The following is a 14,584-nucleotide window of genomic DNA, read 5'->3' on the forward strand; positions in this document are numbered from 1 at the left end:
TGACAAGCCTTAACATCTCTTGCCTGGATGAGTACGAAACCCCTAGACTGTATGCTAGACAGAACAGAACCAAGTGCCTCTATCTTCCAGTCTGTTCGGTTATTGCTTCAGATCTTTTATAGTTAAATAATAATGCACCCTTTTGGACACTGCTGTTTGTTTTATTCATTCATTGGATGTGGGTGTTGCTGACAAGGTTAGCATTTTTATTGCCCATCCCTAATTGCCCTTGAGAAGGTGGTGGTGAGCTGCCTTCTTGAACCTCTGCAGTCCATGTGGTGTAGGTACACCCACAGTGCTGTTAGGGAGGGAGTTCCAGGATGTTGAGGAACACTGATATATTTCCAAGTTGGCGTGGAAGTTGTTTGTGCTGGTGCTCCATGCGTTCTTCGAGGTAGTAGAGGCCGTGAGTATGGAAGCTTTTGCTGAAGGAGCCTTGGTGAGTTGTTGCAGTGCACCTTGTAGATGGTATACGCTGCTGCCACTGTGTGCCATTGATGGAGGGAATGAATATTTATTGAAACAATAGGCTTTGCAGATCTCTGTCATCTAATTGATTTGAGTTTGATATTAGAGGAGTGGTATAAATTGTTGTGATCATTTGAAATTTGACATTCTTGCGTTTTTCCTGATGAGTGCAAGGTGAAGAGCTTCAGTAATGTGGTTCTCTTTTCAGCAACGGCCGAATTCTTCTTATGCGAGTGCTTCTTCCCTCCTCCCTAGCTTAAGGTCACGGTAGCCAGTACAAGTAGTAGCGCCCCTATTATTGCCCCAGTTAAGGTAATGCATTCAGGCCCATGCATTAAACTTGGTACCTTGCTGTCCTTGTATTGCTCAGCAAGTGGTTCATTCAGGGAGGGTGGAGCAGTTCTTATTTAAGATCACAGACCGGGGATAAGGAGAATTGTTTTTTCTGGGATGAATCAGCTCCTCTCCTTCCGAAGCCTTGTTAGTAAGCTACCTTTCTGATCAGGATCTTCCATGGCTCAGTGTCAAATTTCTTTTGAGGTTCTGTTTGGTTGGTTCCACACAAGACATTGCATCTTCCAATTAGAAACATATAAACATAGAAAATAGGAGCAAGAGTAGGCCATTTGGCCCCTTGAACCTGCCCTGGCATTCACTATGATCATGGCTGCTTCTCTATCTCAGTGCCATATACCCGCGTTCCCCCCCATACCTCTTGATGCCTTTAGAGTTTAGAAATCTACTTCCTTCTTAAATATGTTCAGTGACTTGGCCTCCACAGCTTCTGTGGTAGAGAATTCCACCTGTTCACCACCCTCCGAGTGAAGAAGTTTCTCCTCATCACAGTCCTAAATGGCTTTCTCCGTATCGTGAGACTGTGGCCTCTTGTTCTAAACCCCCCACCACCCAGCCAGATGAAGCATCATCCCTGCATCCAGATATAAAAACAAAAAAACTGCGGATGCTGGAAATCCAAAACAAAAACAGAATTACCTGGAAAAACTCAGCAGGTCTGGCAGCATCGGCGGAGAAGAGTTGACGTTTTGAGTCCTCATGACCCTTCGACAGAACTTGAGTTCGAGTCCAAGAAAGAGTTGAAATATAAGCTGGTTTAAGGTGTGTGGGGGGGGGCGGAGAGAGAGAGAGAGAGAGAGAAGTGGAGGGGGTTGGTGTGGTTGTAGGGACAAACAAGCTGTGATAGAAGCAGATCATCAAAAGATGTCACCAACAATAGAACAAAAGAACACATGGGTGTTAAAGTTGGTGATATTATCTAAGCGAATGTGCTAATTAAGAATGGATGGTAGGCCACTCAAGGTATAGCTCTAGTGGGGGTGGGGAGAGCATAAAAGATTTAAAAATATTTAAAAATAATGGAAATAGGTGGGAAAAGAAAAATCTATATAACTTATTGGAAAAAAAAAGGAAGGGGGAAACAGAAAGGGGGTGGGGATGGGGGAGGGAGCTCAAGACCTAAAGTTGTTGAATTCAATATTCAGTCCAGAAGGCTGTAAAGTGCCTAGTCGGAAAATGAGGTGTTGTTCCTCCAGTTTGCATTGGGCTTCACTGGAACAATGCAGCAAGCCAAGGACAGACATGTGGGCAAGAGAGCAGGGTGGAGTGTTAAAATGGCAAGCGACAGGGAGGTTTGGGTCATTCTTGCAGACAGACCGCAGGTGTTCTGCAAAGCGGTCGCCCAGTTTACGTTTGGTCTCTCCAATGTAGAGGAGACCACATTGGGAGCAACGAATGCAGTAGACTAAGTTGGGGAAATGCAAGTGAAATGCTGCTTCACTTGAAAGGAGTGTTTGGGCCCTTGGACGGTGAGGAGAGAGGAAGTGAAGGGGCAGGTGTTGCATCTTTTGCGTGGGCATGGGGTGGTGCCATAGGAGGGGGTTGAGGAGTAGGGGGTGATGGAGGAGTGGACCAGGGTGTCCCGGAGGGAGCGGTCCCTACAGAATGCTGATAGGGGGGGTGAAGGGAAGATGTGTTTGGTGGTGGCATCATGCTGGAGTTGGCGGAAATAGCGGAGGATGATCCTTTGAATGCGGAGGCTGGTGGGGTGATAAGTGAGGACAAGGGGGACCCTATCATGTTTCTGGGAGGGAGGAGAAGGCGTGAGGGCGGATGTGCGGGAGATGTGCTGGACACGGTTGAGGGCCCTGTCAACGACCGTGGGTGGAAAACCTCGGTTAAGGAAGAAGGAGGACATGTCAGAGGAACTGTTTTTGAAGGTAGCATCATCGGAACAGATGCGACGGAGGCGAAGGAACTGAGAGAATGGGATGGAGTCCTTACAGGAAGCGGGGTGTGAGGAGCTGTAGTCGAGATAGCTGTGGGAGTCGATGGGTTTGTAATGGATATTGGTGGACAGTCTATCACCAGAGATTGAGACAGAGAGGTCAAGGAAGGGAAGGGAAGTGTCAGAGATGGACCATGTGAAAATGATGGAGGGGTGGAGATTGGAAGCAAAATTAATAAATTTTTCCAAGTCCCGACGAAAGCATGAAGCAGCACCGAAGTAATCATCGATGTACCGGAGAAAGAGTTGTGGAAGGGGGCCGGAGTAGGACTGGAACAAGGAATGTTCCACATACCCCATAAAGAGACAGGCATAGCTGGGGCCTGCATCCAGTCTGTCCAGCCCTGTCAGAATTTTATACGTTTCAATGACATCCCCACTCATTCTTCCAAACTCCAGTGAATACAGGCCTAGTTAACTCAAACTCTCCTCATATGACAATCCTGCCACCCCAGGAATCAGTCTGGTGAACCTTCGCTGCACTCCCTCTATGGCAAGTATACCCCTTTTTAGGTAAGGAGACCAAAACTGCATGCAATACTCCAGGTGTGGTCTTACCAAGGCCCTGTACAGCTGCGGTGAGACATCCTCGCTCCTGTACTCAAGTCTTCTTGCAATGAAGGCCAACATTTGCTATAATTGGCATTGCATACCATTTGCCTTCTTAACTGCTTGCTGCACCTGCCTGCTTGCCTTCAGTGGTTGGTGAACAAGGGCATTCAGTTCCCTTTGTACATCAACATTTCTCAATCTATCCCCATTTAAATGATGCTCTGCCATCCTGTTTTTCCTACCAAAGTGGATAACTTCACACTTATCCACGTTGTACTGCAGCTGCCATGTATTTGCCCACTCACTCAACTTGTCTAAATCACCTTGAAACCTCTTAATATCTTCCTCACCATTCACATTCCCTCCAAGCTGCGGGTCATCAGCAAACTTGGAAATATTACATTTGGTTCCCTCATCCAAATCCATCTAGATAGAATATTTCTCCTTAATCTGTAAAATTACAAAGCTGAAAATCTTTGTAATATCTTCTCGCTGGGAGTAGTTGCTTTAATATTTCAGAGTTTCACTAAGTGAGAGAGGAAGTACCATAAATAGAAATTGAAAGTGCAACAGTAATAACTGGAGCACAACTGAAACTCGAGGAAGTATCAGACCCTTTGCCAAGCCTTTCACCACTAGTGGCTTTTGAACTGTTTTGTACATTGAAACGCAGACAGGTTTTAAAATATTCAACAGCCGCGATCAAGAATTCTGTAAAATTTGGTTGCCAAGCAAATCTCAGGAATCAGTCTGGTGAACCTTCACTGCACTTCCTGTAAGGCAAGTTTATCCTTTCTTAGGTAAATATCTGTAGATTGAGCTTTGGTGTTGGCTTAAAATTCAGAATAGCAAGTCAAGGTTTACATTATCCTTGCATTATGAAAAAGCTTTTACTTTAAATGTAAACAATGATTTTTAAAAATTCATTATTGGGATGTGGGCATCACTGACAAGATCAGCATTTATTGTCCTTTCTTAACGCCCTGTTGATGTGGTGGTGAGCCGCCTCCCTGAACCACTGCAGTCCATTTTTATCATACGACAAAACAGAATTAATTAACAATGAGAAACAAAGAATTTGCTCCTTGACAACTGCGGTTAACCCTTTTATTACCAACGGGTTTTAATTTTAAATCCAGAAATCTTGATCCTAAGGTTCAAAGTGTAGGTTATGCAGATTGGCAGAGAAGGCGAGAGGAAATAGATAGTAGTAGATAAATAAGCCAGGCTTGAGTTCTAGATTATAGAAGGTGTTATTTTGTTTGGTGGTAATGACTAATAGAGGAAAAGGTGGTCATCGGCTGTGCCCTCGATTCGAGGATGATGTCTACTCAGGGTTGCAAGTTTTTTGCCATGGGCTTCATGTGACTGAACATGACGATTCTCAACCCACAGGTCTTTGGGCACATAGGGCAGGATGTCCCATAATCTGGAGCAGGACTTGTTTCCTTTTCTTTCCTTCTCTGTCACTGTTCCGTCTCATTATTAAGGTGTTGGGACTCAAAATGTGACTCCTCTTGATGGACAATTTGTTGCCATTCTGAAAGATTGGTGGCAAACTTCCCCCAGCTGTTGAGGTGAAGGCTGTTCTGCTTCAAGGAGCTTGGAAGGGGCTGCGAAAATGCCACAGTAACATGCTCAGAAATAACATCTAAGACATCGACCAAACTGGTAATTTGTCAACTTGCTTGTTAAGAGTGTGCAAGATATATCTCTGACTTCATTTTAAGAGGAGATACATGGAGGTTTTGAAAGCTTTCTTCAGGAATATCCTTAGGTTGTAGAAGGAAGGCAAAAGTGAGAGAGGTTCCACAGTTTTTAGACTTGGGAAGGCATCAGGTAACAGTAGGAGGGCGAATAATGAGCCATGTTTTGGGTGTGACTCCAGAGACTTAAGCACAAAATCCAGGCTGACATTCCAGTGCAGTACTGAGGGAGTGCTGCACTGTCAGAGGCATCGTAATTAAACTGAAGCCCCATCTGCTCACTCAAGCACATGTAAGAGATTCCATAGCAGTCTGTGGAAGAAAGGCAGGGGAGTTCTCCCTGGCATCATGGCCTATATTTATTCCTCAACCAATATCAGTAAAATAGATTATTTCATTGTGTGTGGGAGCTTGCTGCCACAAATTAGCTGCTAGGTGTCCCAAATTACAACAATTTTTGTCTTATTCATTCTTGGGATGTGGGCGTCATGGGCTAGGCCAGCATTTATTGCCCATCTCTAATTACCTTTGAGCAGGTGAGCTGCCTTCTTGAACCATTGCTATCCATGTGGTGGGCCTGGGAAAAGAGGGTGCACAAGAATGAACTGGTTTATACACTCTTGCAATGATTCTCTAATCCTTCCTCAACTGGGGACAGTTGCTTAATTGCCAACTTAAAGCATACTTTCTATTGCAGTGCAATTTCAACATTAACAGAGATTGCAGGTTTGGAAGGCACTGTTGACAGATCGTTGGCAAGATCGTTGGCGTAGACAGTGACTACACTTCAAAGTACTTCATTGTGTAAAGTGCTTTAGGATGTTATGGGGGTTTGCAAGGTGCTATATAAATGGCAATCTTACTGCTTTCATGTATACATATTCTAAGTCGGAAAGTGATATATTTCACCTCATCTTTTAACAGGTCCCGGTTGACCTGCTGCTATGGATTCCTTCAACTTTGAAGATGACATCAGCATTCTGACACAAGACGGGCAGCAGGAGGATGTGGAGTGGGCTGATGCACCCAACACCGATCTCACAGGCGAGGAATACTCCGCATCCCACTTTGCCCTCATCACCGCCTACAACGATATTAAGCAGAGATTGATTGGCATGGAAAGAGACAACTCCACCTTGAAGAGGAAGCTCAGACAATATGATCTCAAGGTAAAAACCCCAGCATCAGAGTTAGTTCCCTGGGAACCATGGAAACCGAATTAAGATCTGCCCTGCCTTGCAAAATGATGTTAAATTTTAAAGATGGTTCCTACTGAGGGCCTTCCTGTCTCAGATGGTCCATTCTGACCCTTTGTCTTGGTGACAATTGAGTTTATTCACAGAAAAATGCTGGAAAATACTCAGCAGATCAGGCAGTATCAGGCAGAGAGAAGAAGAGTTAATGAGCCTGATTTTGACCTATTCAAAATCCATCCACTTGCACAGAGTTAACTTTGGGCCCCATGTACACATGTTTCAGGTTAATGCCTTTCCATTAGAACAACAACAACCTGTATTGTTATGATGCATTTAATGTAATAAAATATTCCAAGACATTTCACAGGAGCATTGTAAAACAACATTTGAAACCCGGCTACTGAAAGAGATTTTATGGTAGATTACCAAAAGCTTTTTCAAAGAGGTCAATTTTAAGGAGTATCTTAAATGAAGAAAGAAAAGTTGAGAGACAGAGAGGAGTAGGGAAGAGATTCCCGAGCTAAGGTCTCAAGCAGCTGAAGGCATGGCAGCTAATGGAGAAACAATTAAAACAGGACATGTGCAAGAGGCCAGAATTAGAGGAGTGCATATATCTTGGAGGATTGTGGGGTTGGGGAAGATTACAGAGATTTGGAGGGGTGAGGCCCTAGAGGTAATTGGAAACAAGGATGAGAATTTTAAAATTGCGGCTTTGCTCAATGGGAGCTGTGTAGGTCAGCAAGCACAGGAGTGATAGGCGAATGGGACTTGGTGTGAGTCAGGACATGGGAAGCAGGGTTTTGGGTGACTTCAAGTTTATGGAGGGTAGAACATGGGAAGTCAGCCAGGAGTGTGTAGGAAGACTCAAGTCTAAAGGTTAAAAACAGCAAGGATGAGGGTTTCAGCAGCAATTGAGCTGAGGTAGGGGCAGAGTCCTGTGATGTTACTGAGGTGGGAATAGCTGTTTTAGTGATGGTCTTAACATGTAATCGAAAACTCACCTTGCGGTTAAGTTTGATACCAAAGTTATAAACCCGTCTGGTTCAGCCTCGGACTGTTGTCAGGGAGAGGGATAGACAGTGGCCAGGGAACACAGTTGAAGCTGGGACCAAAGACAATGGTTTCAGTCTTCCCAATACTTAACTGGGGGAAATTTCTGCTCATCGAGTACTGGATGGCGGTCAAACAGTATGATAATTGAGAATGGAGGAGTTGAGGGAGGTGGTGGTGACGTAGAGCTGGGTGCTGTCAGTGTATGCATGAAAACTGGAAGATGTTTAGAGACATGTACAGATGTTAAGCAGGTTGAAGAGCCAAGGGAGAGTGAGGATGGCGAGACCGGTGGGGGGTGGGGTGGGGGGGGGGGAGCGGTGTGGTGGAAGGGAAGGGGAATGGCAAAGGTCTGAAATAGAGTGGAAGGCGGGATTGAATAAATGACAAAAGTGATGGTGATAATGAGATGAGTCTAGAAATGAAAGATGGATCCTGATGAAGTGTAAAACCTTACAGCAGGAGAGGAAGGAAGGGTAGAAAGGGAATGTTCCTGCAGTGCAAGAATGTAGCAGATGGATCCCCGATACTGCCTCGCTTTTTCCATGTTTTCAGCACTTTTTCTTCTGGTTTCAAGTTTCCAGTATGTTTGCTTTAGTTCCTGTTTATTGCTCAACATGAAGGTTTATAGAAGGGAGTTCATAAATAAAGGAAAATAAGATTTTTCAAACCCAGGGATAAAGATGTAGAAGGAACAGCCTGTCTTTAATAAGACAGGAAAAGAAATAAGTCTGTGCTTGTGTATTAAGTTAAGTTGAGCCAGTCTGGTCCCAGCAGGAGAGTTGGAAGTTTGAAAGTACACGGATACTCCACTGATGTTAATATACTGAATTATCACATATTTAGTGGATGAGTCAGCTGTAACATTGTGTAGTCACACCCTCACCCTCCATGTTTAGCTCCTTAACAGACAGCGATGAAAGTCAGCCTTTCTCCCTATGTCAAGACGTTCCTTTGTTAATCTATCAGACTGATGAAGATTGAATCCACTGAGATACGGCAGAAACTATAGGCATCCAGGGCAGGTTGTGCTGATATCTATATATAGCATTGTGTCAGTGAATAGGTTACTGTGTGAGTGTGTGAAATTGGGTCACACTTCAACCAGCTGAGATTTGAGGGAAGCCCAGGAAGTGTGCGTATGCAAGCATTTAAAATCTATTTCATCATACAGGGAAGTTAGAGGTGAGGCTGGCCCAAGATCCAAAACCAATACTGAAATATTTAATTCACAAATGTATTTGTCTGAAAACAGAAACGGAAGATAGTGGCTCCAGTTCATGCAACTGTAGATCAGAGCCATTAATAATTATTATAGTTCAGCTATGTGCATTCTAGTGCATAAATACCAATTGCTTCACCAAAGTTCCAATCGTAGTGTCTGTCTGACCAATGACTCAATTTTAATATTCATGTTCAAATCCCTCCATGGACCTGCCCCTCCCTATGTCAGTAACCTACTCCAGCTCCTCCTATAACCTCAAAAATCTCTGCATTCCTCCAATTCCTGTCTTCTGCGCCAGCCCCACATTGACTTTATCTAGTTAGACTTTACCTCAGAGCAACGCAGAGATGACACTAGTTTCTAAATTTCCAGGAACTTTACTTATAGAGTTTTATGTAATACTTAAAATGTCTACTCTCTCGTGCTTCTAGCAGCTTCCAGATACTTCTTGGTGTCTATTAACTTTGCTCTGTCAACACCCAAGCTTAACCAATCAAACACAGTAAGCATAGATCAGGTACCAGACTCACATGATCAAACACAGAGAAGTTGAACCATTGAACACAGCACAGATGCCTAAGCTGCCGACGGGGGCTGGTGGCGGGGGGAGCAGTAGTGAGCATGGGTCATGTATGAATGGCCAGAGCCAGAGCAAAGGAGACTGGGAGCGCAGGAAGATTTTAGGGATGGATAATTGTCTTTAATATCAGCAGCTCTAATAAGACATCTTATCTTAGTCAGTAAAAATGTTGCAAGTTTACAATTGATTAGGAAGAGCCTGATCTGATCCTTGATTCTTTCTGAGCTAGCTGTTCTCAGCCTAGGAGCAGGTTGCTCTCAGTCTGTTGGAATAAGAGAGAGAGAAAGAGAGAGAGAAAAATAATGTCAGTCCGGGTTCCCACATCTGACTGGTGTACAGTGACCCTTGCTGGAATATGCTCCTGCACCTGGGAATGAGACATGCATGGATGAGATAGGCAAGAATAAATGCAGGGTAGGGGTCAGGAGGAACAATACTCGGGAGAAGGCCACATGTGATCTTGGGAGTTCTCTGCCCTACAGGTCAGTGGAAGCTCAGTTGTCAAGTCATAGAGCTGTAGGGTTATTGCAGCACAGGAGGAGGCCTTTTGGACCATTGAGCCTATCCTGGTGTATTCAAGGCAGAGATTGATACATTTTTGGATGCAATGGAGATTAGGTGGGAAAGTGAGGTTGAGGTAGAAGATCGGTCACAATCTATTTGAGTGGCAGAACAGGCTCGAGGGGCCAATTGGACTCCACCTGCATCTATTTCTTATGTTCTTATGGTATAATGCCTAACTCTGCTCTCCTCTCTTCTCGTTTTCATTGTGCTTCATTTCCCAGTTTTCCTTGTCAAATGAATTTGCAGATGATAGGAAGTCGCCCCAAAGCTTGCTTGATGTTACGTTGCTGAGAAACGAGAACAGCCGGCTGAGGGAGCAACTGGAGCACTTCAGAAATCAGGTTTGTGTTGAATCTCACAAGGCGTGACTGGCATGCAAACCAGTAAACTGCAAATTGAACTGGAGTTCCTTTCCTAACAGTCGGTGTCCCCTATGCCATCTGGGCTGCAGCCGTTCAAGAAGGTGGCTCACTACCATCTACTCAGGGGCGATTAGGGATGGATGATAAACGCTGATCTTGCCAACGATGTCCATGTTCCCTGGAACGACTATTTAAACAAGTATTCACTTCAAGTAGAATGTGAAGGGAGTATGACTGCTTCTTGCAGATTTGGTACAGTTCTGTGTAACTAGTCTACTCCCACCTGAACCAGCTAGATTCCCTTACGTATCTCATCAACTAAATGATGATTTTTAATTAATTTTCAGCTTCGAGACAGTAAAGAAAGGGAGGATCACCTGGATGAGGTCATTCAAGCTTACGAGAAAATCCGTTCTGAGAAAGATGACCTACATCAGCAGCTGGAAGAAATGGTATGTCTCTGATCCAAATTACTGCTGATTTATGGTTTTGATCTCTGGCACTGTCCCATTGTCCCAAAAAGAATTGGTCCTGGTTTAGTGGTTTGACTGAGGAAATGGATAGAATGATGGAAGGATGATTAATACCTTGACTTCCAAAAAGTGTTTGATAGTGTACTGCCTAATCAGCTGTTAAAAAAATTGAGGTCTCGCAGATTACAGGACAGTTATTATATTTGATAGACGCTGGTTGAAATCATGTAAGTGCTGGTTTATTATTAGTGGCAGATAATTACATTGTGTGCTTTTTCTCATACATTCTCGGGTATATGTGCATCGCTGGCAAGACTGACTTTTATTGCTCACCCCTAGCTGCCTGGGTTTGATAAAATTGAGTGACTTGCTGGGCCACTTGAGTGGGCAGTTAAAATTCTCAACCTCTAAGTCAGAAGGTTGGGGGTTCAGGCCTTGAGCACAAAGATCTAGGGTGACCCTTCAGTGCAATACAAAAGGAGTGCTGCAGTGTCAGAGGTGCTGTCTTTCAGATGAGCTCCATTTACCCTCTTAGGTGGATATAAAAGATCCAATGGCACTATTCTTGAGGAGGAATAATGCCCTGGCCAATATTTTTCTCTCAGCCAACATCACAGAAACAGAATATCTGGTCATTGTCACATTGTTGTTTGTGGAAGCTTGCTGTGTGCAACTTAGCACCCACAACAGTGACTTCACTTCAAAAGTATTTCATTGGCTGTAAAGAGCTTTGACACATCCTGAGGTTGTGAAAGGTGCCACATAAATGCAAGTATTCCTTCTTCCCTTCAACCATGATGGTATGGGACTTTAGGTCAGATTTGAGAAGGACAGTAGTAGTCCTTCACTAAAGAATGTTAGTGAACCAATTGTGTCTTTACAACTTCATAGTCACTTTTACTGATACTAGTTTTTAAAAAAGAACTGAATTTAACTACCATGGTGGGATTTGAACTTCTCCTTCTTATCGTGTCCACGGACAGTCTATACATGACCCAGCCAGAACTGGACACATTTTTGCGCATTGTTGTTGAACTGTCTTTCACTCGGTTATAAATCCAGTTTTTAGAAGGATTGGTCGAGTACAAACCTACCGCACTAAAAAGCATGAGGAGTGTTTCTAAGGCCTTTGTATCGGGCCTGTTGCCATTCATAACTTTCATTAATGATGCAATAGAAACTCCTTTACCTAAAGAGGTAAAAATGTGGAACGTGTTAACACATGGAACAGTTGAGTAACTGGCATGGATACCTTTAAAGGAAAGCTAGACGAGCACTTAAGTGAGAATGGAAAAGAGGGTATGCAGATGGGGTGATGTGAGGAGAGGTGGGAGAAGGCTTGTATGGAGCATAAAGCCCAACAAAGATCAGTTGGGCCGAATAGCCAGCTTCTGTACTGTAGACTTGATATAAGTATGTAATTGCGGTGGGCATCAGAACCTCTCCCCACCCAAAATCCACAAAGAGAAAACAATCAAGGGGCCGAACCATATATTTTCTTCTCACTGCATCTGGAAGGGAGATCTTATGGTGCAGTGGGTAGCATCCCTGCCTCTGAACTAGAAGCTCTAGGTTCAAGTCCCACTCCAGGACTTGATGGCTATGGAAAGCGTGTTGATAATGCAGCCCAAACAAGTTAATTGTTAGCCTATAAATCCTACAACGCACCAATGGAAGGTCGTAAGAGTGAGAGAATTTCCTGGTCAGCCATGCTTGATGTGGAGTGGTGTCCTCCCAACACCCTTCCCATAGCCTTTGGTTTCAACCTAGCAACCTGCTCCTGCAAAAGCAAGCTATGGAAAATCGGTGTAAGCATGTGCTTTGTCTGTCACGTGTGTCTCTAGACATGAGAAGTCTTCTGAGTTTAATCCTGAGGCACCGAGAGCCAAATGTAGTATCAGCTTACTCAGCACAGAGCAGAAATTGAATGGGGGAAGCTCCTGGTTTGTTTGACATAGCTGGTCAGGAGGCAGCTCCTTAGTAACTGAGTCATGATGAAGGGAATGCTTCAAGAAGCACCTTCGAATCTTTATCACCTCTGTAAAATAGTGTTTCAGCAGCCGATTCTCGCTTCCCAGGGGCCACATTGGTGGATATCACAGGCTCACAGCCAATCATTCCTGAGCCTACCAAAATGAATGTGCTGAATATCACAGGCCTTGATCCCTGCTGGGAACCTAGAATTGGTCCTAATGTACTGGTAATTCTTCAAAGTGATTTGAAGGGTTTATTTTTGAGTATGTGCAGTGTACAGTTCATAAAACTGCAGTGAGGAAAAATGCCTTTAAACAAAAACAGGGAGTTCTTTTGATTACTGGTTTGGACATCAGTAGGGAGAAGTTAAAATTAGCACGGAGAAGAATTGTAAAGGTTGCTGCGGCACTGCACATAATCCTCGGGTGATGTTTGATGAAATGCTGATAGGATTTAAAGCTCCAACATGCCAAAAGATGGACGTGCAGAAAGAGTAATACCGGTTCCGATCAGACACGTAGCATTGATGGCGGGGACTACTGACGAGCTCAGGTCGCAGGACATGTATTGATGTGGCACCCAGTCCTCACTGTGAATATGCATCTAAGACCTCAGGGATTGTGCGGTCTGGTGTTGCTGTGGCAAACTGGGCAATTTGTGGGCTGGCATTGGGAAAAATTACCAAACCCTGACTCAATAAATGTCCTTCGGGGAAGAGGATCTGTCATTTCTATCTAGTCTGGCCAACATGTGACTCCCCTCCCAATCTAGGTGATTGACCTTTAATGCCCTTTGACATGGCCCAGAAAACCATTCAACTGTTCAAAGCAAACTGCAATCGTTACTTTTTTTTTATTCAGTCATGGGATGTGGGCTTCGTTGGCTGGGCCAGTATTTATTGCTCATCCCTAGATGCCCTTGAGAAGGTGGTGCTGAGCTGCCTTCTTGAACCGCTGCAGTCCATGTGGTGTAGATACACACACAGTGCTGTTAGGGAAAGAGTTATAGGACTTTGACCCAGCAACAGTGAAGGGACGGTGATATATTTCCAAGCCAGGATGGTGAGTGACTTGGATGGGAACTTCCAGGTGGTGGTGTTCCCATCTATCTACTGCCTTTGTCCTTCTAGATGGTGGTGGTCGTGCATTTGGAGCCTTGGTGAATTCCTGTAGTGCATCTTATAGGTGGTACACACTGCTGTCATTGTGTATCGGTGGCGGAAGAAGTGAATATTTGTGGAAGGGGTGCCAATCAAGTGGGCTGTTTTGCCCTGACGGTGTCAAGCTTCTTGACTGCTGTGGGGGCTGCACTTATCCAGGCAAGTGGGGAGTATTCCATCACACTGCTGGCTTGTGCCTTGCAGATGGTGGACAGGCTTTGGGGAGTCAGGAGGTGAGTTACTCGTTACAGGATTCCCAGCGTCTGACCTGCTGTTGTGGCCACAGTATTTATTCAGGTTCCCAATTCTGGTTGGACATATTCCTGGAGGTTTCATCACATGGACCTCCTGCCTCTAAGCACCCAACCCGCACCCACACTGCTTGCCCAAAATATCCATTATTATGGCACGCCGCCTTCCTCCACCAGTCAGAAAGTGAGTAAATTCTCTACTGCTTGATTGGTTGATACCTGACTGTCAGTCAAAAAGCCTTTCCTCCCCACATCTAATACCTCTATAATTAATAAACAGAAGTGCTCAAAGAAAGTGCTTCTAAAAACACAATTTTCGAATTTCTCTATGATTTTTCTCTCAGGTTGTGAGCAGCACTGTCTGGAATCGTACGGTCATAGAATGGTTACAGCACAGAAGGAGGCCATTTGGCCCTTCATCTCCATGCTGGCTCTCTGCCAGTGCTACTTGGCTCGTTCCACTCCCCCACCTTTTCCCAGCAGCCTTGAAATTTTTTTCCCCCTCTTCAGCTAATTACCCAGTTCCCTATTGAAAACCATGATTGAACCTGCCCCCACCACACTCTCAGGCTGTGCATTCCAGACCCTAACCATTCGCTGCCTAAAAACGTTTTTCCCTCTTTAACTCCCTCATTAATGCCTGTGGCCTCCAGGCCAATCCTGGAGGACTGGCAGCTCTAATGATCAAAAAGGACGCCCAGCATCACCACCTTTAAGAAATA

At 44.5% G+C, this 14,584-nt stretch overlaps 1 protein-coding gene across 3 annotated transcripts in view; it reads left to right on the forward strand.

Annotated features, from left to right (window-relative positions):
- The window catches only part of tbkbp1 (TBK1 binding protein 1), a 135,091-nt gene that overhangs the window by 20,975 nt on the left and 99,532 nt on the right, over positions 1-14,584 (forward strand). For 2 of the 3 annotated variants that reach the window (XM_041173841.1, XM_041173842.1), the window contains exons 2-4: positions 5,953-6,197; positions 9,865-9,984; positions 10,353-10,457. In XM_041173841.1, the coding sequence (XP_041029775.1) occupies positions 5,973-6,197; positions 9,865-9,984; positions 10,353-10,457 (450 nt within the window). In that variant the 5' untranslated portion in view covers positions 5,953-5,972. The remainder of the gene's footprint in view (positions 1-5,952; positions 6,198-9,864; positions 9,985-10,352; positions 10,458-14,584) is intronic. The other variant, XM_041173843.1, reaches the window with a different exon arrangement.

This window comes from Carcharodon carcharias, chromosome 23 (genome assembly GCF_017639515.1).
Source record: "Carcharodon carcharias isolate sCarCar2 chromosome 23, sCarCar2.pri, whole genome shotgun sequence".
NCBI classification, from domain to species: Eukaryota; Metazoa; Chordata; class Chondrichthyes; order Lamniformes; family Lamnidae; genus Carcharodon; species Carcharodon carcharias.